The 26,845-nt window shown below is 44.2% G+C and overlaps 1 protein-coding gene across 1 annotated transcript in view; it reads right to left on the reverse strand.

The window, feature by feature from the left end:
- LIMS2 (LIM zinc finger domain containing 2) overlaps positions 1-26,641 on the reverse strand; it is a 61,083-nt gene extending 34,442 nt beyond the window's left edge. The window contains exon 1 of the mRNA XM_065410367.1: positions 26,593-26,641. Coding sequence (XP_065266439.1) covers positions 26,593-26,603 — 11 coding nt within the window. The 5' untranslated portion in view covers positions 26,604-26,641. The remainder of the gene's footprint in view (positions 1-26,592) is intronic.
- Between the last annotated feature and the right edge of the window lie 204 nt (positions 26,642-26,845).

Here is a 26,845-nt window from a genome sequence, read left to right on the forward strand (position 1 = left end):
CAGCGGCTCCCATTGGCCTGGAGCATTAAACCGCGGCCAGTGGGAGCCGCGATTGGCCGGACCTGCAGACGCGGCAGGTAAACAAACCAGCCCAGCCTGCCAGGGGCTTTCCCTACACAAGCGGCGTCCCAAGTTTGGGAAACACTGCATTAAGAAACTGAATACAGGTAAATCTCACCCTCAGAGATGTTCCAATAAGCTTCTTTCACAAACTAGACTCCTTCTTAGTCTGGGCCCAATCCTTTCCAATGGCATAGTTCTTATAAGTTCCAGCTCAGGTGGTAACTAGGGTATTTCTCATGACTGCAGCCCCCTTTGTTCTGTTCCACCCCCTTTTAGCTTTGGCACAAGGCGGGAATCCTTTGTCTCTCTCTGGGTTCCCACCCTTCCTTCTAAATGGAAAAGCACCAGTTTTAAGATGGATTCCAGTACCAGGTGACATGATCACATGTCACTGTAAGACCTCATTCTCCATTCTTTCAGGGTTGGCCTGCACATACCTAGGAAGGTTTGCGAGTAAACAGAGCCATTTACAACCAATTGTCTTTGTTAATGGGAGCCATCAAGATTCCAAGCCATTATTAATGGCCCACACTTTACATATTTACAATAGGACCTTAGAGAAATACTTCATATTTTTCATAGGTTCCACCGAGATGGCAACCGTCTTCAATGTGATTCCTGACCATTATTGTAGGATGACCGTGGCAGCCGGCACCTGGGCATTTGGCCCGAGCGGTCCTCCTACTGAATGGAAGGGCGCACGACCACAGTGAGGTCTACGCCATCGAACCTGTTGGTTCCCACTCTGTTCTGGTAGGGATCCCGGGATCTGACATCAGGAATCTGGTCAGATCTGTGTGTGTTTTGGAAGCAAGAGTTAAAAGTAATCAAAACTCTGGTAAAAGTTAATTGTGTTCCTTTTAAGACAGAGTCTCTGAGCTCTGCTAATGGTTTTGAATCCAAAAGCCAAGCCTGTGTTGATGCAAATTATCTAACTGATAAAGGAAGTGAGAGAACTGCCAGCACAAAGAAGTTGCAGATAAAGAACATACCTGGTCAGCAAACAAATTGTCTAAATAAAAGGCATGGTATAACAAGATACCTTTAATTAAAATAAATTTAATGTTAATAAGTACCCCTGTAACAATGTATAGTGTGTATGATTTTTGGGGAAAAAATCCTTTATGGTAATGATGCTTTTCAGCTGTTACCTGTGAACAAACTTAAAGCTTAACACAGCAGGAAAGACATTGTAAACTTGGTCTGCTGTAAAGGAAAAACTGAGGTACACCACCTCATGGATTTAATGACTGAACAGTGGGATGATTTCCCCATAACTCTTAAAAGATAGAAGCCATTAAAACCTGGCCTGCCTATAGAACAAAAAAACACAGGAAAATATGGAGGTATTCCTCTTGTTTCGCCTGCAATCAGCTAGGGTATTTGTGAAAGAAAGGAATATTTTAAGTAATAATGAATGCCACCCCAAAAGGGGTAGAAAAATGTTATTTTTGTCTTTCAGAAAAAGCTGATACCAGCTACAGGACAACCTAATACAGAAACAAATAAAAGTGGGTATGATTATCCATGCCTGTTGCTCCAAAGCCCTTCATATTTTTAGTTTCAGATACAAGAATGATACATACATACAAATTGGATGAACACACTCAGTAGATTATAAGCTTTGTAATGATACCTTTACAAGAGACCTTTTGCATAAAGCATATTCCAGTTACATTATATTTACACTCCTAAGCGTATTTCCATAAACATATGGAATGCAACATCATCCATGGTAACATTTTTAAGTATAGAAAAGCTATTTTTAAGATGTTTTTGTTGTTCCCTCTGAGCTCTGCATGGTTGGAGTGATGGTAGCGTTACAGGTTGATGCATATGAAAAACAAACCCAATTAATATTTTTAAGACACTCATACATTTATAAAATAGCCTTCCTGTAGCATATGTTGTATATACAGAATACTTGAAGGGGTGATATAAAATTTTAATCAACACTTGCATATGGTCTGCATACATTTCTTCTTCCTCTTCTTTCACTTTATTTGTAATGCTAGTTCATCTTTTATTTTATGCATAGCATGAAGTAAAAACCACAGTGGTGGCTGTTCTGTCTTTCCCTAAAGCAAGGGGTCAATATCTGTGCTGCAGTAGACAGCTAGATTTCTTTTGTTAACATTATTCTGGGTCATCTTGTTTTCTGCAAATATTTATTTTAAACAAGAAATCAATAAGTGTATTCTAGTAGTGGCAGCTTCTCTTTCCTCTGACCAGTCAGAGGTGCCAGCAGAAAAACAGACATGGAAGACAGAAGCCTGATTCTCCAATGCCCTGCGTCTTGTATAGTCATCTACAGTCCTGCAAAGTGAATATAAAAATTCCCCACTTTCACTGGTGGAAACACTTTACATCCATTTTGCATAGGTATAAGCCAAAGGAGAACCAGGCCCATTGATTAGATTAGAATCAATAGTACTAATTTAGAGACATTAAAATGGATTTTGTTTCCTCCCTGCAGTACAAATGGGCCTTTACACTTAGAATCTCACCAAAATTATGAATAGACAGGAAATCCTGCAACCTTGTGGCCCACAACTCATGGTTTACAGAAACTCCAGACATTTGCCTGAGCTCTGCTGGGGCAGCACAGGAACAGTCAACCCAAAATGTCAGTGTTTGTAGCAAAACCCAGAGGCCATCCTTGGGATCTGAGCAATTCTGTTTCCAATCACAGCTTTGCTTCACCTAAATCACAGGCCAGGAAGGTTCATAATGGCAGGATTTTATACAATAATTCCACCATTGAACACTCACTCAAATCAACCTGGAAAAAAATAAAAAAAATAAAAACACTTGGTCCCTGGTTTCAGAGGCTTGATCTAGACAACATGGGGGGGGGGGGGGAACCATCAAGGAGGAAGATAAACAATAAAAAAAAGGCAGATAGTATTCTAAGTGTAAAGCTGTAATTACCGCTCCTCTCATTCATCTTCTGTATTATGGGAAGAGACTAGAGGGGTGGGGGGAAATGACAGCTTCTATGACTAGAGAGATAAGGTGGGTGAGGTAATATCAAATCTCAAGAAGAGGTCTGCGTAGCTCAAAAGTTCTCTCATTTACCAACAGAAGTTGGCCCAATAAAAGATATTACTTTATCTCACCCACCTTGTCTCTCTAATATCCTTGGACCAAGACGGCTAACCCTCTAAGCTTTATGACTGTCAGAGATCCACGTATGATATGATACTCCTTATGTTCCCAACACTAAGCACAACGAAGCACGTTTCTGGTTGTCGTTGATTACAAACTAAGTTATTAAAAAAATCTGCTACTTACATTTCCGTTTTAAATTTATTTTAGTTGCTATCTCAGAAAGAGCCTGGCTCCCCACTACCTTCCACTGACATTACACTGGGTCCTATTGCCCCCAATACTGCAAGAATGGAACTGGCTGGCATTAGACAACTGTGTTTTGAGCCCTCAGCTTGCAATCTGCACAGTCGTATTCCTGCGATGAGTAAAATGCAGATGATTTAGCCAGGTCTAGAGGGATAATTCCTACTAAGAACCAAGAACTATTTGTCACGAGAGGTTTTAGGGAAAAGTCACATGGGAGTGTCGGCAAAAAAAAGATAATGGAAATTTAGGGTCTAATCTCTGAACCCCTCATTCATGAAAGCAGGACTGTAAAGGCCCTTATTCAGGCAAATAGGTTTGAGGACTGTAGAAGTACAAACTGCCTTCAGTAAAAAAAGCCTCATAACCCTGTAGGAAATTAGAGCTCCCACTGAGAGTCAAATGATCTGTTCTTTTGTGTGGCCACATTATTGTCCCCAACCTCTTTATTTACCCTGAAATGCAAGCTTGAAATGCAGCTCAGAATTTAACTTGCAGCTGTCAAAGAAATTCATTTAGCTCACCCACTCACAAAAATGAGAAAATGTCAAAAGTTATGGGACTTATTTTTATACACACACAACACCCATGACTCTTACTGCAAAAGAGCAACTGTAGACACCATCAAACCCAGAACCCTGTAAGACCATTCCAGATGTCCCAACATCCCTGTTACTGCATTAGATTGTGAGGAGCAGCAAAGAGGGTGATTAACAGCTAAACTAGGTAGTATAGTCTAAACACTTCTGGGATTTGGAAGAGAAAAAAAAGTTAACTGATAAAAGTATTTAAGTTTAAAGAAACTGGCAACTGCAAACAGGATTTCCTTGAAAATTATAAGCACAAGGACTGTGCAGATGTCATCATACTGGCCCAAGAGGTGCAAAAATACAAATGATCTGTTCCTTAAAGATTAAGCACAATAGGACCTAGTAATCTAGAGGGGAAAAATAGTAAGTAAATGTCTGTATACAAAGTTACGTACTACATACACAGCCAAAATATATACCACACAAATATACCGTATGTCCAGCCCAGTGGCCTATTGGTAATCCTACGTGCTGCCATGCAGGGAGTCTATGCTCAGTTGTTAGTCCCAAACTCTTACTCATAGGGTGGGAGTACCATTAAGCCAGTGTATTCTATGCACGTGCACACACCCCAGAGGGAAGAAAAGGGAAGAAGTACCTTGCATCTTTCCAATGCAACTCCTCCAGCCAGCTAGAACCAATACTAATGGAAGTCTCTCTTCCAGTCCTAGCTGGCTAGGACATTGGCTATGATTAGGCTTGACAGAATTTGATTTTATATATTATAATTTCAACAGATAATGTCAATGTGTATTTTTATTTTTATTGATTTAAATGTTCACCATTGTGCAAAATTATGGGGTTTAAGTCTTTTTTTCAATTTTTATCAATCACAGTTGTGGGAAATTATGGGGAGGGGTCAACAATATTTATTTAAATTACAGTAGATGCTCAGATTCGAAAAGTTAAAGCTTTATAATTATTAAAACACAAATTATCAACATCACATGGAAAAATATAAACAGTAAATATCCTTGAATCAAATTCTACTAAATTCTCATGCAGCATTTTTACTTTATCTATTGGTAAATTTCTATTATTATTGATGGGCTTTTCTGTCCATTTGTGTGTACGGTGAAATTGACATTTACTGATATTTACCAATAAAAATCAAATCCTTCCAAGCCTAGCTATGATGCAGGTCTCAGAACTGGGAGGGAGACAAAGTAGAGAAAATGTAAAGGGTGATGGTAAAAGTCCTTATAATTCCTGCAGAGAGAGAGAAAAAGGACAATCCCTGTGCCAATGAGAGGCAACAAACAAAAAAAGGTATGTAACCAGGAAAATAAAACTACTACAAAAAGTACAAAGAACTATACATAGTTTTACATAAGGCCAAACAAATATTCCCTATGGAGATCATCTGAAAAGTTATCGGTTTTAAAGAATGCTAAACTATGTTCCACATGTTACAGAAAAACTTTCAGCTGATTCCATGCGTTAAGGACCTCTGTTCCATTTTGGCAGTCATGCCAGGGAATAAATGAATGAGTAAAACGGCAGATGGAAATCTAGAGATCAGTTCCTAGAGCCATCCTGCATTCCAAGAATAATTTTCCTAATGCAGAGAAGAGCTCAGCTGGTCAAGCACATACAGTCTAAGGCCTACTCCTCTTCTCTTCCCCACTCCACCCCTCTGGGAGGCAATGAATTTGCAGCTGGTTGGTGAGCTCTCTTGGCCATTGAGGCCCCATCTACACAACACTTACAATGGGGGTACCTATTGATACCATGATTGTTCCCTGCCTCAGTTACAACACAGCTGAAATCTGTAGGGAACGTAAGTTCCTGAGTACATTATAAATCTCAGCTGTGTTGCACCAAAGTCAGAGGACAATTGTATCATAAATGGGTTCCCTGATTTGTATCTGTAAAATAGAGAGGACTTAACAACAATGGATTTTGCATAACCATGAGTTGAGTTCTATACTCTCTTTAGCGCTTCACTCCTGACACTTCTTTCAGTTTTACTTAAGACATTTATTCCTTTGATCTCAAAAGAAAAAAAAAGGATTTAGTCTCACTTTTAACTTTAAAACCATCTCAGCAACAACCGCAAGATGCTAAAATACAAGTCTTTTTCACAGAGTATACCCTCAAACCAGAAAAGCTATATTTATTCCAAGCAATTCACTAATTTACTGTGTTGTACTCAGATATCAAACACAGATGTCCCCACTCTTTAAATAATAAGCTTGTAACACAAAGACAGGAAAGACAATTAAAACAAAGTAAATGACAAAACATCCTGAACTTCCAGCACTGTGACCGAAAATGGCACAACAATGAGAGAGCAGAGCAGCACCTGAGCAATGAATTTTCCAGTCTTTCACCAGTTTGCATCGTAACTTTTACTGACTCCGTTTTAAAATGCAGACATTTCATGGGAGCATGTTATGTACCATTCTAATCAGGAATAGGTTTCTCAGATAAATACACAAATACTCAGACTTCTTAAAAGTATGTTCTGCTGGACACTAGCACTGGTCTAAACTCTAGTAAAACCCTCTGAACATACTTTATGTGAAGTGAAAATTACAGGCAGTAGCTACAGGTGACATACAAGCTAAATCACTATCAGATTTAGAAATATTTTATAGAGTCAGCAAATTGGGCTTCTCTCCCTCCAGAAGAAGAGTCTGGGACTTCACACGATGAGAAGACTGTTAAAACAAACCCAACAGTTGCAAGACTTTTCTGCTGCTCCTTCCTCTTTTCAAACATCTCCACCAAAAACCTCAGCAATGATGCGGAGTTGGTGACCCTGAATCGAGAAAGGGAGCAAGGTAAATAGCAGGCACTGCAAAGAAAGTACAAAGGACAACCTCAAGTGAGGTTGGGGGGAGGGATAGCTCAGTGGTTTGAGCATTGGCCTGCTAAACACAGGGTTGTGAGTTCAGTCCTTGAGAGGACCCCTGCCTTAAACCAAGGAAGTGCCTTTTCAGTCATCTTAAATAAATTTCATTTAACAGATTATATTTCTCCTCTTCACTACGTATAACTAAAATACCCTCTTTAGGTTTACAGGGATCGTTTTTCCTGTTTCCATTTGGTAAATACTAATTCCTCCAACACACATACATTCCCTCTCCCCAATCAAATCTTTTGAAAGGACCTAAAATGACCATAGCTATGTTAGTTTAGTGGATTCTATAACATATATTAAAAAGTCATGCCCAAATATGTCTGTCATTCACTATCATCAACTGATATCAGCACAGCCTTGGGATTGTTATTTGCCTGAAGAAGGAGCACTAAATATTGGGGCTTTTTATATTTTGGGGAAGGAAACCACAAAAAGTATCCTTCAAAAAAGAATTCTCAGCAAGCAAACAGTAGATTTAAAAACAGTCGTTTACAGCCCAGAAAGCAATTTCCCCCCCACAGATTACAATTAAGGCTGCGTGTCTGTCACAGAAGTCACGGAATCCGTGACTTTCTGTGACCTCCATGACTTCTGTAGCGGCCGCAGCAGCAGTTTGGGTGTGTTGGAGGGGGCTCAGGGCTGGGGCAGGAGGTTGGGGTGCAGGGCGGCACTTACCTTGGGGGGGCTCCCCAGAAGCGGCCGGCATGTCCCTGCAGCTCCTAGGTGGAGGGGCCAGGGGGCTCAGTGCGCTGCCCACACCCACAGGCGTCGCCCCGCAGCTCCCATTGGCTGCAGTTCCCGGCGCTTGGGGCTGGAGCAGCGCGTGGAGCCCCCCTGGCCGCCCCTCCCCCTAGGAGCTGCAGGGACATGTCAGTCAGAACCAGGTAGGGAGCCTGCCAGTCCCGCCAACCCTCCCTCTCTCCCCCAGCACCAACAGGGGTCCCGGGCCGCACGCCACTGCCTGCTCGCCCCCAACACCCACAGTGCCCCCAGACTGCCCCTCCAGAGCATCCACACACACACACGGCCCAAGTTTTGAGCAGAAGTATATAGTAAAACTCATGGACAGGTCATGAGCCATGAATTTTTCTTTACTGCCCATGACCTGTCCATGACTTCTACTAAAAATATCCGTGACTAAAACGTAGCCTTAATTATAATCTAGAACAGTGGTTCTCAACCTTTCCAGACTACTGTATCCCTTTCAGGAGTCTGATTTGTCTTCCATACCCAAGTTTCACCTTACTTAAAAACTACTAGCTTACAAAATCAGACATAAAAATACAAAACTGTCACAGCACACTTGTACTGAAAAATTGCTTACTTTCTTGTTTTTACCATACAATTATAAAATAAATGAACTGGAATATAAATACTGTATTTACATTTCAGTGTATAGTATCTAGAGAAGTATAAACAAATCATTGTCTGTATGAAATTTTAGTTTAGTTTGTACTGACTTCGCTAGTGCTTTTTATGTAGCCTGCTGTAAAACTAGACAAATATCTAGATGATTTTATATGCCCCTTGGAAGACATCTGCATACCCCTGGTTAAGAACCACTGCTCTTGAGTATCCCCACTGATAAGAGGAAGTAAAGTCCTAAACCATAAATAGCTTTAGAGATCAAAAACAGCATTGTGAATTGCACCTGGAAGGCAACTGGAAACTAGTACAGACTATATGTCATAGGTATAATAAGACCCCTGTGTGAGCTACCACTTAGTCAGCAAACATTCACATTGAAGACTATTCAGGAAGAATAGTGCACAAGGATAGTCACATACAGAAAGCACTGCAGTAGTCTAGTCTAGCATTGACAAAAAGTATAGATACTTATAGTGAATTCTGCATTGTAAAGTAAATGGGGCTCAAGCTCCTTGTCAAACAAAGTCTTTTGAGGGAGGGAGCACTCTTGGCCACTGCTGCTATCTGGGCATCCAAAACAAGACAATGAAATCAAAGTTCCTCAATTATAACCTTACTTACAAATGGTAAACATACCTCAAACCCTTCAACCTAATGGGCTATCAGCTACGACACTTGCTATGTATGGTGTTTTTTCCTATCCACCAACATCACTGCCGTTATGTCTGTACGGAGCTTCAGAGATCAAGCTCCTAGGCCTTGCCTACACAAAGGGAAAAGTCGATCTAAGCTACGCCATTTGAGTTACGTGAATAGCGTAACTCAAATCGACGTAGCTTAGATCTACTTATCGCGGGGTCCACACTACGCGACGTCGATAGGAGATGCTCTCTCGTCAACTCCCCTTACTCTTCTCAATCAGGTGGAGTACAGGAGTCGCCAGGAGAGCAATCGACGGTCAATTTAGTGGGTCACTAAATCGACCGCCGATGCATCGATTGCCGCAGTGTTGATCTCTGGTAAGTGTAGACAAGCCCTTAGTCAAGCTCCATTCTTGACAGACAATGGGAAAGACAAGTGACCAAAGCATCTGGGTCTAAGTGTTATCAGCATGTCAATGGTACTGCAGCCCAAACCATCTCGCTATTTCCAGTAGTGGCCTCACATATACATTTCACATTTAACAGGCACAATGATGACAAAACCCAGCAATACTCTCCAAATACCAACCTCTTAACAAAATTGTCAGCTATATTTTGATTTAATGACATACAAGGCAGAATAAAATCTATCTTGTTCTCCTATACCTGTATTAGCTTTGTACTGCTGACACTTGTTACAATTTCTGCCTCTTGTGAGAGCTATATTAAAATAGGGAAAAGATGTAGAGTAAAAACGATATTATTTTAAAGTTTTTGGTTTTTTTAAACTATAAAAGTCAGGCTTGAAAAATGTATTATTGCACATCTACTTGTCCAAAGACCAAGCCTACTAGCCCCAGTGAAAAATACTTAGGCCTTCATCTAAACCACTCTGCCATAACCCCTGCAATTTACAGGAATAACACTTGTGTACTGTATTTATATGTAACTTGTTACATTATGAAAATATATTAACTAGCAAAAGGACTATCTTCTTACCCTTTCTAGCTTCAATTCACATTCTCTTTTATTTTCTATCATAGATCCTGGTGTATTTTTTCTGCATTGTTTCAGTGTCTGTTTCCTTTTCACCTTCTTCCCAACCAACCCCTTACATCCTTTTCCCTCTCCTTTTCTGTACACTGTAATCTCTATCTCCTACATTGTCCCCCCCCCAATCTCTCTTTCAGTACCCTACTTCTCTTTTCGCTTATCCTATCAGCCTCTCTCTCCCTCTTATTTGCACACTTACCCCATCCATATCCTAACCACAGATACATACACTCACTCACCCCCACCCCTTTGAACATAAAGCTTGAAAATTTCACCAGATACTTAACAGCCAGAGGGCTAAAAGGCGGGGACTAAGCTAAGATGAAGGACCCAGCTGTCCAAGATGAGAATCCAGGCCACTAATGAACAACTGGGAAACAGAAGGTACTAAGACTGCTAGCAGGGTGCTGTCACTGGATTCTACTTGAGGCTCCATTTTATTCTTCTCCACATAGTAAGTGTCTGATAAATTTGAAGCCTCAAACCACCTCTGGCTGCTGAAGGAGAGAATTCTCTCTCTTGCATACCATTGCCCTCTTCCCCAACGCAATAGCTCCAGTGTCCACCTCTGCTGCTCCTCAGAGCTCTCCCAAGCGGAACCAAAATAAAATTGACCTAATTCTTGTCAGTTTGACTAATACCACAGGGTGCTCATTAACATCTGTGAAAACTGACACAGCTGTCCTCAGTTTTACTCTGCAGATAGGAAACCTCTGGGTGGAAGCACAAGTACTGGAGCCATCTGGCTACAGGCTACTGCAGAGCCTTAGTTTACCCTTGGTAAATTTTCTTTACAAATAGGCAACCTAGAAGATTAGCCCTCTCTTTGATTGAAAGCTTAGATTCATCAGAAGTCAAAGAGATCACCCAGGAAAGCTGGAAAACTGCAAAGTTATTTACAATATGTAAAATCAATTGCCTCATTCTTAACAATGTATGTGGAGAAATGTGCCTGAAATCAAACAATGCTAAAACCTTTTCAGCATTTAAAACAACTACAGCATTTTACACTAGGTCCTTGTTCTAGCACAGTGCCTAAAACCCTCCCTATTAGCAAGACCAGAAACATTGCTGGGTCTGAAGATCCCTGTATGTTGCTTCAAATGGGAAAGGTTCGCCATTGTTCCTTTCCTGTTATTGTTACAAACTGAAAGCTTCCGTGCCAAGAAAACCTTTTCCTTCATAAACTATCCGAAAATAAAAATATACTAATCTGAGCCTGTCTGCACACACCGCCTGCTTCAAAAGAAATGTATGGAGCCTTAAGAAACATTCCAACAATCCCATTCCCTTTGTTTCAGAGACCTACCCAGGTATCCCAGCTGTTGCCCGTGTCTCGTCTTTCAGCAGTGACCCTGTGCCACTCAGCCGATCCTGCCGGCGTTGGTAAAGCTTAGAGGACGCCAGCCCCCGAAGTCTCATGCCAGCCATAGCACCCAATGCCACTGTGAAGGGGAGTGCAGAAAGACAACTGGAGAGAACAAAAGCACTGAAATGTCAGTGAGTCACTTTCCTTCTGGGAGTTTTGCTTAGTTCTCAGAAGTGCTAAATCAGGATAGACAGAATCCTGCCCAAGTGCTGCTTGTTACCCATCATCTGCCATTCTGTTACAATTCTAACAAACCAGATTCTTTTGTTCCTGTATCCCACTGGTATGACCCACTGAAGCCAGTGGGTAGGATCGGCACCAGAGATTAATTCTGTGTCAGATTGGCACACAGAATCTACATATGCTCCATTTTCCAAGAGATGAATTTAAAAATCTCATTCTTCAAGTAACTTATCCACTTAAACCAATAAAGCTCCTCAGTCAAACCAGAACAGAACAACAGTAGAAATGCAAAAGAGGTCAGTGATCTCCGAGCAAAAAACTCAGTCCTTTACTGCAGACTAATATCAGATCCTGGCTACTCTAAGTTGGTCCCTTGCAAGATGGTGCATAATACAATATGAGGTATGCATGATGTTTATGATGTATGAATAATGTTGCAATCAGCAGAACCCTTCACTCCATGTAGATAAAGCATACCCCCAACAGCGAAAGCATGAAGATTTTTGCTCTCCAGATACACTGTAGTCTGCAAGAGTTGCATTCCGTGCAAGATCAGGAAGCTGAGAAAAGGAACATACTTTACATTCCAGCCTCCAGAGCACTCACTCTGCTGGGAACTGAGCAGGGTTTCAGCCAGACGCCCACCCTTTACACCACTCCTGCCTCCCACCCTCTAGAGGAAGAGAGGATCACATTACACAAATGGGACTAAAAATATTCTGAGACCACAAAAGTCGATTCCTTAAAGGAACAAAAGAACAGAATAGAGGATGACAGGAACATCCAGGCTAGAATATCATCACATCAGAAGCAGCACAGTCCAAGAAAACCAATCCAAGGGCCATTATAATCTATGGTTTATTTATTTTACAATAAAACAGGGGATTTTCAAGGAAGTAATGAAATATTACATATATCATATCTACAGTCTGGCAAGCTCTAGAAATAATATGAGAGGAATGATTTGCACAACTGTTTAACAGGGAGTGACCAACAGTGGTCCCTTCTGACATTAAAATTTATGAGTAGTAGTAGTTTATACTGGAATCCAAAAAAACAGGCAGAGATGAAGAACATCATCGTTTCAAAGAGAAGAAAGCAGCAGCATCCTCACCTTCAGTTCCTCCTACCTTTCTTCAAGTATTTCAGACTGCCTGCACCTACAGGTGACCTGCAAAGAATTTTTTTTAAATTGCACTTGTGCTTTTTTTATATTATTTTACTTCTTTATGATGTATAATGAGGACATGATTTTTTTTTAATTTTCAAAATGGCATTTTCTGCTTGCTTTTAACTTTAGAAATATCAGGTATGCCAGCTCTGATCTTTCCTGGTATTGCTGAAGGATCTCCTAGGACGTCTTCATCTTGGAGGATGTATATAGTACGTCTCTTACCTTTAATTGGGGGTGAAAATGTCAAATAATTAACAAGTATGTTCTTTTTTCAAAATGTTAAAACCCACTTAACTTTAAGACTAATCAACATGTTTTAGAACAGTCTGACTAAAAATCCCTTCCACTCTCAAATGCTCAGCTTTCACACTGTCACTATTTCACTGGCACAACAGTCATCACAGTCTTTCACACTAGACAGAACCTGAACATCTAATGTAAAAAACAAATGGCAGTGCAGGCAGAAGCTTTCAAAATGAACCAAACTATTATTTAAATATTTTTTTTTTTTTAGAAAAAGCTTTAGGGCTCTCTTTATACCTCACAAGCTAAAAAGGGTTCCAGCCCAGTTCTCCACCATCCCCACATCTGCAGGTCACCTTCAAGAGACAGGACTGATGTCAAAACCTTATTAACAAATCACTGTCTGAGACTAAACTAAAGAGAAGGCTGCCACACGTCTCTTAGGCATAGATGAGTAGCTCCCAAAAGAAGCAGCTCAATGATTGTCCAATAAATCTCTCAGGACTTTCCAGTGAGTTAAAATTTACTCCGCTAGCCTCAGAGGGCAAGTTTAAATAGAAAGATAAAAATAAGATTAAATTAAAAATGCATTTTTCAACCCAGAAGACCAAGAGTGGTTGTTCATAATTCAGACAGACAAGCTCTGCATTAGTGCTCTTGTTTGCAGTCACAACTCTTCTTGTAATTACTGAGGCTTGCTATGTCAGTATAACTATGTGGCTCAGGGGTGTGGAAAATCCATACCTCTGAGCAATGTAGTTAAACTGATATAACCCCCAGTGTAGACAGTGCTATGTCAAGGTGAGGGCTTCTCCCATTGACATAGCTTCCACCTCTAGGGTAGGTGGAGTACCTACACCAATGGGAGCAGCTCTTCCATCTGCATAGGTAACATCTTCACTGCTGCTACAGTGCTATAAGTGTAGACAAGCCCTAACATAAGAACATAAGAACATAAGAAAGGCCGTACTGGGTCAGACCAAAGGTCCATCTAGCCCAGTATCTGTCTACCGACAGTGGCCAATGCCAGGTGCCCCAGAGGGAGTGAACCTAACAGGCAATGATCAAGTGATCTCTCTCCTGCCATCCATCTCCATCCTCTGACGAACAGAGGCTAGGGACACCATTCTTACCCATCCTGGCTAATAGCCATTTATGGACTTAGCCACCATGAATTTATCCAGTCCCCTTTTAAACATTGTTATAGTCCTAGCCTTCACAGCCTCCTCAGGTAAGGAGTTCCACAAGTTGACTGTGCGCTGCGTGAAGAAGAACTTCCTTTTATTTGTTTTAAACCTGCTGCCTATTAATTTCTTTTGGTGACCCCTAGTTCTTGTATTATGGGAATAAGTAAATAACTTTTCCTTATCCACTTTCTCAACATCACTCATGATTTTATATACCTCTATCATGTCCCCCCTTAGTCTTCTCTTTTCCAAACTGAAGAGTCCTAGCCTCTTTAATCTTTCCTCATATGGGACCCTCTCTAAACCCTTAATCATTTTAGTTGCTCTTTTCTGAACCTTTTCTAGTGCTAGAATATCTTTTTTGAGGTGAGGAGACCACATCTGTACACAGTATTCGAGATGTGGGCGAACCATGGATTTATATAAGGGCAATAATATATTCTCAGTCTTATTCTCTATCCCCTTTTTAATGATTCCTAACATCCTGTTTGCTTTTTTGACTGCCTCTGCACACTGCGTGGACATCTTTAGAGAACTATCCACGATGACGCCAAGATCTTTTTCCTGACTCGTTGTAGCTAAATTAGCCCCCATCATGTTGTATGTATAGTTGGGGTTATTTTTTCCAATGTGCATTACTTTACATTTATCCACATTAAATTTCATTTGCCATTTTGTTGCCCAATCACTTAGTTTTGTGAGATCTTTTTGAAGTTCTTCACAATCTGCTTTGGTCTTAACTATCTTGAGTAGTTTAGTATCATCTGCAAACTTTGCCACCTCACTGTTTACCCCTTTCTCCAGATCATTTATGAATAAATTGAATAGGATAGGTCCTAGGACTGACCCTTGGGGAACACCACTAGTTACCCCTCTCCATTCTGAGAATTTACCATTAATTCCTACCCTTTGTTCCCTGTCCTTTAACCAGTTCTCAATCCATGAAAGGACCTTCCCTTTTATCCCATGACAGCTTAATTTACATAAGAGCCTTTGGTGAGGGACCTTGTCAAAGGCTTTCTGGAAATCTAAGTACACTATGTCCACCGGATCCCCCTTGTCCACATGTTTGTTGACCCCTTCAAAGAACTCTAATAGATTAGTAAGACACGATTTCCCTTTACAGAAACCATGTTGACTATTGCTCAAGAGTTTATGTTTTTCTATGTGTCTGACAATTTTGTTCTTTACTATTGTTTCAACTAATTTGCCCGGTACCGACGTTAGACTTACCGGTCTGTAATTGCCGGGATCACCCCTAGAGCCCTTTTTAAATATTGGCGTTACATTAGCTAACTTCCAGTCATTGGGTACCGAAGCCGATTTAAAGGACAGGTTACAAACCTTAGTTAATAGTTCCGCAACTTCACATTTGAGTTCTTTCAGAACTCTTGGGTGAATGCCATCTGGTCCCGGTGACTTGTTAATGTTGAGTTTATCAATTAATTCCAAAACCTCCTCTAGTGATACTTCAATCTGTGACAGTTCCTCAGATTTGTCACCTACAAAAGCCAGCTCAGGTTTGGGAATCTCCCTAACATCCTCAGCCGTGAAGACTGAAGCAAAGAATCCATTTAGTTTCTCCGCAATGACTTTATCATCTTTAAGCGCTCCTTTTGTATTTTCATCGTCAAGGGGCCCCACTGGTTGTTTAGCAGGCTTCCTGCTTCTGATGTACTTAAAAAACATTTTGTTATTACCTTTGGAGTTTTTGGCTAGCCGTTCTTCAAACTCCTCTTTGGCTTTTCTTATTACACTCTTGCACTTAAGTTGGCAGTGTTTGTGCTCCTTTCTATTTGCCTCACTAGGATTTGACTTCCACTTTTTAAAGGAAGTCTTTTTATCTCTCACTGCTTCTTTTACATGGTTGTTAAGCCACGGTGGCTCTTTTTTAGTTCTTTTACTGTTTTTCTTAATTTGGGGTATACATTGAAGTTGAGCCTCTATTATGGTGTCTTTAAAAAGGGCCCACGCAACTTGCAGGGATTTCACTTTAGTCACTGAACCTTTTAACTTTTGTCTAACTAACCCCCTCATTTTTGTATAGTTCCCCCTTTTGAAATTAAAGGCCACAGTGTTGGGCAGTTGAGGTGTTCTTCCCACCACAGGGATGTTGAATGCTATTGTATTATGGTCACTATTTCCAAGCGGTCCCGCTATAGTTACCTCTTGGACCAGCTCCTGCGCTCCACTCAGGATTAAATCTAGAGTCGCCTCTCCCCTTGTGGGTTCCCGTACTAGCTGCTCCATGAAGCAGTCATTTAAAGTATCGAGAAATTTTATCTCTGCATTTCGTCCTGAAGTGAAATGTTCCCAGTCAATATGGGGATAATTGAAGTCCCCCACTATTATTGGGTTCTTAATTTTGATAGCCTCTCTAATTTCCCTTAGCATTTCATCATCACTATTACTGTCCTGGTCAGGTGGTCGATAATAGATCCCTAATGTTATATTTTTACTAGAGCATGAAATTTCTATCCATAGAGACTCTATGGAACCTGTGGATTCGCTTAAGATTCTTACTTCATTTGAATCTACACTTTCTTTAACATATAGTGCCACTCCTCCCCCTGCACGGCCTGTTCTGTCCTTCCGATATATTTTGTACCCCGGAATGATTGTGTCCCATTGATTGCTCTCAGTCCACCAGGTTTCTGTGATGCCTATTATATCTATATCCTCCTTTATCACAAGGCACTCTAGTTCACCCATCTTATTATTTAGACTTCTGGCATTTGTGTACAAGCACTTTAAAAACTTGTCCCTGTTTATTAGCCTGTCTTTTTCTGATGTGCCAGATTCTTTTTTATGTGGCTGTTTATCATCTGATCCGGCCCTTACATTATACTTTTCAGTCCTCTGCTCCTGACTATAACCTGGAGATTCTCTATCATCAGACTCTCCCCTAAGGGAAGTCTGTGTCCGATCCACACGCTCCTCTGCAGCAGTCGGCTTTCCCCCATCTCCTAGTTTAAAAACTGCTCTACAACCTTTTTAATGTTTAGTGCCAGCAGTCTGGTTCCACTTTGGTTTAGGTGGAGCCCATCTCTCCTGTATAGGCTCCTCCCATCCCAGAAGTTTCCCCAGTTCCTAATGAACGTGAACCCCTCCTCTCTACACCATCGTCTCATCCACGCATTGAGACTCTGAAGCTCTGCCTGCCTACCTGGCCCTGCGCGTGGAACTGGGAGCATTTCTGAAAATGCCACCATAGAGGTCCTGGATTTCAGTCTCTTCCCTAGCAGCCTAAATTTGGCTTCCAGGACATCTCTCCTACCCTTCCCTATGTCATTGGTACCTACATGTACCACGACCACCGGCTCCTCCCCAGCACTACACATAAGTCTATCTAGATGCCTCGAGAGATCCGCAACCTTCGCACCAGGCAGGCAAGTCACCATACGGTTCTCCCGGTCATCACAGACCCAGCTATCTACATTTCTAATAATCGAATCTCCCATTACTAACACCTGCCTTTTCCTAGAAACTGGAGTTCCCTCCCCCGGAGAGGCAACCTCAGTGCGAGAGGCAACCCCAGAACCATCTGGAAGGAGGGTCCCAACTACGGGAAAGTTTCCCTCTGCTCCCATTGACTGCTCTACTTCCCTGGGCCCTTCTTCCTCCTTAACAGCACAGGTGCTGTCTAAGCGGAGGTGGGACAATTCTACAGTGTCCCGGAAAGCCTCATCAACATACCTCTCTGCCTCTCTCAGCTCCTCCAGTTCCGCCACCCTGGCCTCCAAAGTCCGTACATGGTCTCTGAGGGCCAGGAGCTCCTTGCACCGACTGCACACATACGCCACCCGCCCACAGGGCAGGTAATCATACATGCAACAGTCGGCGCAATAAACTGGATAGCCCCCACTCTGCTGCTGGGCTTCTGCCTGCATTGTATCCTAGTTAGTGAAAGGGTGGTTTACAGAAGGAAGTTTTGGAATGTGGTTTGGTTTATAGGTTTTGGGGGGGGCCACGGGGATGGGGTTACGGCTGGCGAGGGACTCCCACTCCCTTCCCACTCCCCTTCTAAACTCCCTTGCGAAACTCCCTGTTAGCAGCCCCTGGTCGCTTGTGCGCGGCTTTATAAAGCCCTGGCCTGAGTGAATGCCCCGCCCACTGAGTAAGGCTCAGCCAATTACCAGAGGCTTCGAGCTTTCAAACCTGCCTCCAACTGCCAGCCAGAGCACACGGTCCCTCAAACAACCAAACAAACAAACACAAGCTCAGCACACAGCAAGTAACCCCCAAATACAAACAAACACACACTACAGACAGTCACTTACCCCACAGATGCTGTATTAGCTCCTCCTTCACCTGGAGAACTCCCTTGCGAAACTCCCTGTTAGCAGCCCCTGGTCGCAAAGCCCTGGCATTTCTACTCCATCTTCCCCATCCAACTCCAACTCATTTTACTTGCAATTACTTCATAAAGAGAATCACCATAAAGAGAATCACGTGCACAGTAATATCTCCCTTTCCTTGTTAATAAAAAGCTTGTGGATAGATGGTTGCTTAAAACACACTTCATTATACTTTATATGTTGTGACAGACCCAGACCAGTGGGGTACAGGAGTCTGGTAGAGGGTAAATATACTGGTCACTGGATGCGTAGTTTTCTGTTCCCTGAGTGACCAGAGCAGGGGCTGCACTAGAGTAATCAGGAACCTGCTAGAACCAGTTAAGGCAAGCAGGCTAATTAGGACACCTGGAGCCAATTAAGAAGAAGCTGCTAGAATCAATTAAGGCAGGCTAATCAGGGCACCTGGGTTTTAAAAGGAGCTCACTTCAGTTTGTGGTGTGAGTGTGAGGAGCTGGGAGCAAGAAGCTGAGAGTGAGAGGGTGTGGGGCTGGAGGACTGAGGAGCACAAGCGTTATCAGACACCAGGAGGAAGGTCCTGTGGTGAGACTTCGGAAGGTGTTTGGAGGAGGCCCTGGGGAAGTAGCCCAGGGAGTTGTAGCTGTCATGCAGCTGTTACAGGAGGCACTATAGACAGCTGCAGTCCACAGGGCCCTGGGCTGGAACCCAGAGTAGAGGGCGGGCCCGGGTTCCCCCCAAACCTCCCAATTGACCTGGACTGTGGGTTCTTCCAGAGGGGAAGGTCTCTGGGCTGTTCCCCAACCCACATGGTGAATCTCTGAGGCAAGAAAATCTGCCAATAAGCACAGGACCCACCAAGATAGAGGAGGAACTTTGTCACAATGTACATAGCATATTTCACCTGAGATTCTCAAATTGCTTTACAAGTTTTAATTATGAGATTTTGTGTTGCTTTAAACAAACTAAACTATAAAGAAAATAGGTTTCTCCAATCTTGCTCCATTCTAGTATCTTAGGATGTTACTTGTAACAGTAGCTGGTATTTTTGGCCAGAAGCGATTTTTAAATTGACCGTATCCTTTTAAACTTCACACTGTTCACAGATCAGAATTTGTAAACAAATCTGACTGCCACTGATTAACTAAATGACTCCACTTCTCAGTGTTGTGGTTTAGTAATCTATAAAATGATATAGCAACTAATTATGATTATATTCATTTTACAGATTAGTAAACCAAGGCAATGAGAAGTGGAGTCATTAAGTTAATCAGTGGCAGTCAAGATTATTATTCACATATTCCAATTTACCCACCCCAGTTATCTTTTTTTCCTCTCATGACCCCAAATCCCAAAAATCTTTTGCATTCTCTGTTTCAGCCCAGGCCCTCCCACACTGTGATAAATAATAAATGTAATATTTAAAAATGCATTGTTCAATATACAACCAAAGCAGTCATTTACATTGATACTTTCACATTAAAAACCACACTTATTTATATTACTGAAACATGTAAGAGGTCCTATCATAAACCAGGACTCTACTGTGCTAGGCACTGTACAAACAGAGACTGTCCCTGCTCCAAAGAGATTACAGTTTAAGTAAAAGTACCATGTATACATTCTTATTATAATTTTAATTAATTGGACATTCCCCTCATGTTACCCCTCATCGGGTAATTTAATAAGCCTAATTACTGTAGCTAATTACATTCATAAAGTTATCTTCAATACTACAAGGGCTAGAACCATTTTTAAAATGAAAATTCAGTTCCTGTTTTTTTTCCTTCTGCAATGCTTTCTTTTCTATCTGTCTTTGCTATTGATATAGCACCGATAATCATGGAACCTAGCAGCAGGTTCTTTTGTACCCTCTTATTTGTTTTCTTTCTCCCTATCTTTCTTTCCACTGTGTCAGCACTACCTCTTTCTCAGTCTGTTTTAATTTCCTCTTTCTTCCAGTGTCACAGAACAAGATCATGCAATTTTTAAACCAAAAAGCTATTTATGGTATTTCCTAGCTCCAGGTGTGTCCACACTGATCAGTATTATGCAGAAACTCAATTTTGGAACAGCTCATCTTGTTCTACAGTACTGGAATCCCAACAGCTCCAGAACTGAAAAAGATTGTAACTTGTCAGTACTATATATTCCAAAGAGACTACTATTTTGCAAATGTCATACAACACTTTGCCTTCATTAGTAATGCAGTGTAGAGCAGAGGTTCTCAAACTGGGGGCAGAGCATGGAATGTATTCTGGGGGTGTATGAGAAACTTTGGGATAAAAAAAAAAAAACGTACTGCACACATTAAATCATAGAATATCAGGGTTGGAAGGGACCTCAGGAGGTCATCTAGTCCAGGACCTAATCCCAACTAAATCATCCCAGCCAAGGCTTTGTCAAGCCTGATCTTAAAAACCTCTAAGGAAGGAGATTCCACCACCTCCCTACGTAACCCATTCCAGTGCTTCACCACCCTCCTAGTGAAAAAGTTTTTCCTAATATCCAACCTAAACCTCCCCCACTGCAACTTGAGACCATTACTCCTTGTTCTGTCATCTGGTACCACTGAGAACAGTCTAGATCCTTCCTCTTTGGAACCCCCTTTCAGGTAGTTGAAAGCAGCTATCAAATCCCCCCTCATTCTTCTCTTCTGCAGACTAAACAATCCCAGTTCCCTCAGCCTCTCCTCATAACTCATGTGCTCCAGCCCCCTAATCATTTTTGTTGCCCTCCGCTGGACTCTTTCCATTCAGAGCTGCTGGATCTCTGAAGGCAGCCACCCAGTTCTGAAGGCGGCACTGCCACCAGCAGCAGAGAAATAGGGGGACAATACCATGCCATGCCACCCTTACTTCTGCGCTGCTGCTTGTGGCAGCGCTGCCTTCAGAGGAGAGCACCTAGCCAGCAGCCGCCGCTCTCTACTCTGCCTTCAGAGCTGGGCAGCCAGAGAGCAGCAGCTGCTGGCTGGGCACTGAGGTGAGGGGAAACTACTACAGACACAAAGAAGTGGGGGCATGATCAAATAAGTTTGAAAACCACTAGTCTAGAGCCGGTGCTGTGAAGTTGTTTGCTGGGGGTTGGAAGTCTTTCTATAGAATCTAAGGGCCCAATCCTACCAGGCACTGTGCTCACCCAGGACTCAATAATGCAAGGAGATGAGCAGACCTACTGACCTCTCACATGGTTAAAGTTAAGCTTATTCACTTCACTGGACTGGAGACGGAATGCTCAGCACATTGCAGGATCAAGTCCCAACTTCATTATTATTTTACTGAGAAAAAAACCCAGTTAACACAGAACCATAATAAATATTTGTCTTTGAGAATTCCCACAAAAGAATGAGAAACTGTTCAATGGCAGAGGAAGCAATGGAAGCCATGAAGTTATACATTTTCATAATTGACAGGTTTTCCAGGTTAATTTTTTTTCAAAACATTAAACAATAGGGCACCCACATGTCTGTGCACTTCACTATTTGGAGGCTCATGCCAAAACCCACTCTATATAAGAAATCCAAGAAATTAGCCATTTGTATTATCTTTGAGAGGGGAAGAAGGTAAAAATCCTACATTATTTTAGGGAACTACACACATTACAGTGGCTTGTGTACTCTGGAATGTTCCACAAAGCCTTATGTTCTATGTCACATTGTGGTACTGAAAACAATGTTGATGCCTTAAAAGGCAGGGCTCTGAATATGCACAAGACAATGGCACAAAAGGGTTTAATTAATTTATTACCATGATCACTGGATTTGGCAAACTGGATTGGATGGGCCGGGGCACCTAGAGCAGGGGTTCTCAGGACAAATTTTTTGGTGGCCTCGGAGCGCAGCCACCAACTCTTGCTGGTGACCGCTCTCACACTTTTCCCTAAAATAGTTAATTAGCTTTAGGAAAAACTAATAAATATGCACATATACACGTCCAAATCATTGTAATTTATTTATTGCTAGTTAGTAAGTCTGTTGTGAAAATTGATATTAACAAACATGCAAGTACTGTACCACTTTTCACAGCAGACTTACTCAGCCCGGCCAAGCCTGGGGACAAATTAAGCCCTGGATGGTCAGGGGAGGCAGCAGGGGCCAGAGCCTGAGGACTGACGCCACACAGCCAGAGTCTAGAGTTGGAGCCCAAAGTCCTTCGGCCAGAACCTGCTGCGAGGCCCAAAGCCTGAGCCCCACTGCCCTGGGAAGGTGGGGAATTCACTGGCTGCCTGCTCCTCCAGCGTTGTGCCCCAGGTGTCTCCAGATGGGGGCAGAGCCCAACCCCTGCTGGCAGTCCCAGCAATCAACATCAAGGCAGTGCGTTCAGGAGCAACAGGGAGGGAGAGGAGCCACTATTTTGCCACCCACCCCCACCCCATCACAGCCCAGGAGGCCGTGGCCACAAGAAAAGCCCCTGGTGGCCACATTTGAGAAACGCTGAAGAGTATGGCACTCCCCAGGTAACTCAAAAAAGAAACCCACAGTTTTTTCAAATACCACAAAGTAACTTCCCTTGCCCCTAAACTTGAATGATCCTTGCCTCATGTGGAACATATCATTTTAAACATTATCACACACTGTACCTATATGACACAATCAGCTTGGTTCATAGTCTAAATTCTTCCCAGATTTACCTCCTCTCTCCCCAATGCCATTCAAGAGCTGGGCAGATGCTCACCAACAATGACAGAATTTCTAGCACTTTGAGCTTAATCCTCTGCTAAGTAAGTGGAAGATATGCACAACATGTCTGTGGTATATTCACAAGTTACAAGAGCCAACACTGAGCCCAGGAGGTAGCAGCAGTTGAGGTTCTGATACCAAAAAAAAAAAAAAATCCCATTCTGTAACAGACTGGAGGAGGGCTAATATATATGCACCAAATACACCCACATATCCACATCAGTCTATCACAGGGGTCGGCAACCTTTCAGAAGTGGTGTGCCAAGTTCACTGTAATTTAAGGTTTCCCGTGCCAGTAATACATTTTAACGTTTGTAGAAGGTCTCTATGTCTATATTATATAAACTATTGTTGTATTTAAAGTAAATAAGGTTTTAAAAATATTTAAGAAGCTTCATTTCAAATAAAATTAAAATGCAGATCTTATCAATTTAGTGTGATCCTTGCCTGGGATCCTTGTCTGAGGTTCCAGCCACCAGCCCCGCTCAGCCCGCTGCCGGTCTGGGGTACAGCCGCTGGCCCTGCTCAGCCCCCTGCCGGTCTGGGGTTCCATTCACTCAGCCGGCAGCGGACTGAGCGGGGCTGGCGGGGGGCTGAGTGGCTCAATCCGCTGCCAGTCTGGGGTGTCAGCAGCACTCAGCCTGCTGCCGGTCTGGGGTTCGGCTGCCGGCCCCTTGCCAGTCGGGGTCCCAGCCGCTAGTCCCGCTCAGCCTCCTGCCGGCCTGGGTGAGCAGAACCCCAGGCTAGTAGCTGGCTGAGGGGGGCCGGCGGCCGGGATCCCGGCTGGCAGGAGCTGGCGGACAGAACCCCAGTCCGGCAGCGGGCTGAGCAGGGCTGGTGGCTGGAACCCCAGACGAGGATCCCAGGCCCTGCTCAGCCCGCTGCCGGTCTGGGCTGAGCGGGGCCACCGGCGGGCTGAACGGGGCCGGTGGCCGGGACCTCAGACCGGCAGCGGGCTGAGCGGCTCAGTCTGCTGCCGGTCTGAGGTCCTAGCCGCTGGCACCACTCAGCCCGCTGCCAGCCTGGGGTTCCATTCACCCAGACCGGCAGGAGGCTGAGCGGGGCCGGCAGCTGGGACCCCCACTGGCAAAGGGCCAGCAGCCGGCATCCCAGACTGGCAGCGGACTGAGCCACTCAGCCTCCCGTTGGCCCCGCTCAGCCCGCAGCCGGCTGAGTGAATGGAACCCCAGGCCAGCAGCGCGCTGAGCGGCTCAGCCCGCTGCCACTCTGGGGTTCCAGCCGCCAGCTCCTGCCAGCCGGGGTCTCAGCTGCCGGCCTGCTCAGCCCGCTGCCAGCCTGGGGTTCCTTGGGGGTCCCCAGGCCAGCAGCAGGCGCTGAGTGGGGCTGGCGGCTGGGACCCTGGCTGGCAACAGGGCAGCAGCCGGAACCCCAGAGCGGCGGTGGGCTGAGCTGCTCAGCCCGCCGCCGTGTGCCATCAAAAATCAGCTTGCGTCCCATAGGTTGCCGACCCCTGGTCTATCATCATCCACTGTACAAACTATGAACATTTACCCATATTTTAGATATGAGCATGTGATAATTATTTACAATATTATTCTTTCCAGTATCTCCACAATGGGCTAGGTACTGTACAAATCACAGAAGACACAGTCCAAGTTTACACTCATGGCTTTCTCTATTCTTTGTACTCTACCCCGATATAACGCTGTCCTCGGGAGCCAAAAAAAATCTTACCGCGTTATAGATGAAACCACGTTATATCGAACTTGCTTTGATCCGCCAGAGTGCGCAGCCCCGCCCCCCCCGGAGCACTGCTTTACCGCGCTATATCCAAATTCATGTTATATCGAGTCGCGTTATATTGGGGTAGAGGTGTACTTAAAAAATAAATTCCCCATACTCTCTTAACTGTTCTTAGCTGTGAAAAGAAGTGATGCTTAAAAACCACTGCAATATAGTAGGGCTAAGGACACTAGGATTCAGTAGGAGAGAATTCCTACAATGCACCATTTTAGAAGTTCATACTCATATTTAATGCTTTTCACCTTCAAACCATTTTACGAACATCAGTTAACTCTCACAATACTCCTTTAAAGTAAGTTCTTCATTTTACAAAGGAGAAAATGCGGAAGATCGGCTACATAACTTGCCTAAATCCTCCCAAAATGTTAGAGCTGGGATTAGAACTACCAAGCGCTCAGATTCTCAACTCACTTACACTAGTACAAATTTGCAGTAACTCTGCTGAGTCACGGTATCAAACTGGTGAAAGTGAGAGGGGAACAGGGCTCAAGATGTTCATCCAGGGCTGGCTCCAGGCACCAGCTTACCAAGCAGGTGCTTGGGGCGGCCACTTCTGAGAGGGGCGGCATGTCCAGCTGTTCGGCGGCAATTCGGCGGACGGTCCCTCACTCCTGCTCGGAGCGAAGGACCTCCCGCCGAATTGCCGCCGCAGATCACGATCGCGGCTTTTTTGTTTGTTTGTTTGGCTGCTTGGGGCGGCCAAAACCCTGGAGCCAGCCCTGTGTTCATCTGTCAGTTCTGCGCTCAGAACACCTACCTCCAAGACTCAGGGCCAACTGGGCAGAGCCAGCTGCCCAGACTCAGAGCAGAAGGGATCACAGATAGCAGCATTTTATTGGAGGAAAGAGAATTATATGTATAAATAAGTAACAATTGTGAATTACATAAGTGCAATTCAATCTCAAACTTTATAAACTGTGAGAGTAAAGCTCAAGTCACCAGAGCCCCACCCTGGAATTAAAGCTAGCTTTAGTTTAGACACTGGGGAAGTACTGCACACTTTACAAATATAAACACAAACCTTCATCATCATCTCCCTTTCTTGACCAACTCTCCCAAATCCTGCACTTCTCTCCTCCTACCCCTGCCCTCTTTCCCCACCCCCAGGGCATATTTAAGATCTTTGGTCCCATGAGCACACAGTACAGGGCGCATGTATTGTCTTCTCCCGTTTCTGAATAAGGCTCTCACCAAATGACACGCACAATACTCCAAACGGGGCAGCCGTTTGCAAGAGGACAGAAAGGCGCTGTGCTCCTCCACCCCTGAGTTTGGCCCCTCACCACCAAGCGCAGCTCTTGTACAGCCCTCGGGTGTGCGCAGGCTGCGCTGCATGGGTCCTGCCTGCCCGGCCGCCAGAGCCCCTCAGGAACGCAAACAGCCTCCCCCTGCCGTCCCAGCCCCCGGGAAACAGCCCAGCTCCCCGCGGGGCCGCTCGCAACGTGTTTACACAGGTGTAGCGCCGCTGACTTCAGCGCAGCTACTTCGGAATGACCTTGAGGGCAGGGCGGGAAGTCGGGCCCGGGCTGGGCAGCTGCGGGGGAGAGGGCGGCGAGCCAAGGCGCCCCACGGGGAGCAGCGGGCGGCGGGTCCCAGGCAGGGGGCTCCCACAGCCGCTGCACTCGGCGCCCGGCCCGGTCGCAGAGCCCCAGCCAGGCCGAGCCCCGCACCCGGCTCCCCCGCCGCCCTCGGGTCCGCCCGGGGCGAGTGACCCCATCCCGAGGGGAGCGCCCCGCTCTCCGTTACCTGCCCGTCATGGCGGCTCCTGGCCCGGCCCGGGCTCGGACGGGACCCAGCGCCTGACACTGGCCGGAGAACGAGCGAGAGCCGGCGGCCAGCCCTGGAGAGAAACCCCGCCCTGCCCGGCAGCGGCCTCCCTCTGCCCCTCCTGTAGCCCCCTGTGGGCGGGAGCCGCCGCCCCGCTGGCTTCGGGCAGCCCCCCCAGCTCCGCACATACATTTCCTATAAAGGGAATGAAACGAGAAATGATGAGACGGCA

The sequence above is a fragment of the Emys orbicularis genome, chromosome 9, assembly GCF_028017835.1.
Source record: "Emys orbicularis isolate rEmyOrb1 chromosome 9, rEmyOrb1.hap1, whole genome shotgun sequence".
NCBI lineage: Eukaryota > Metazoa > Chordata > Testudines > Emydidae > Emys > Emys orbicularis.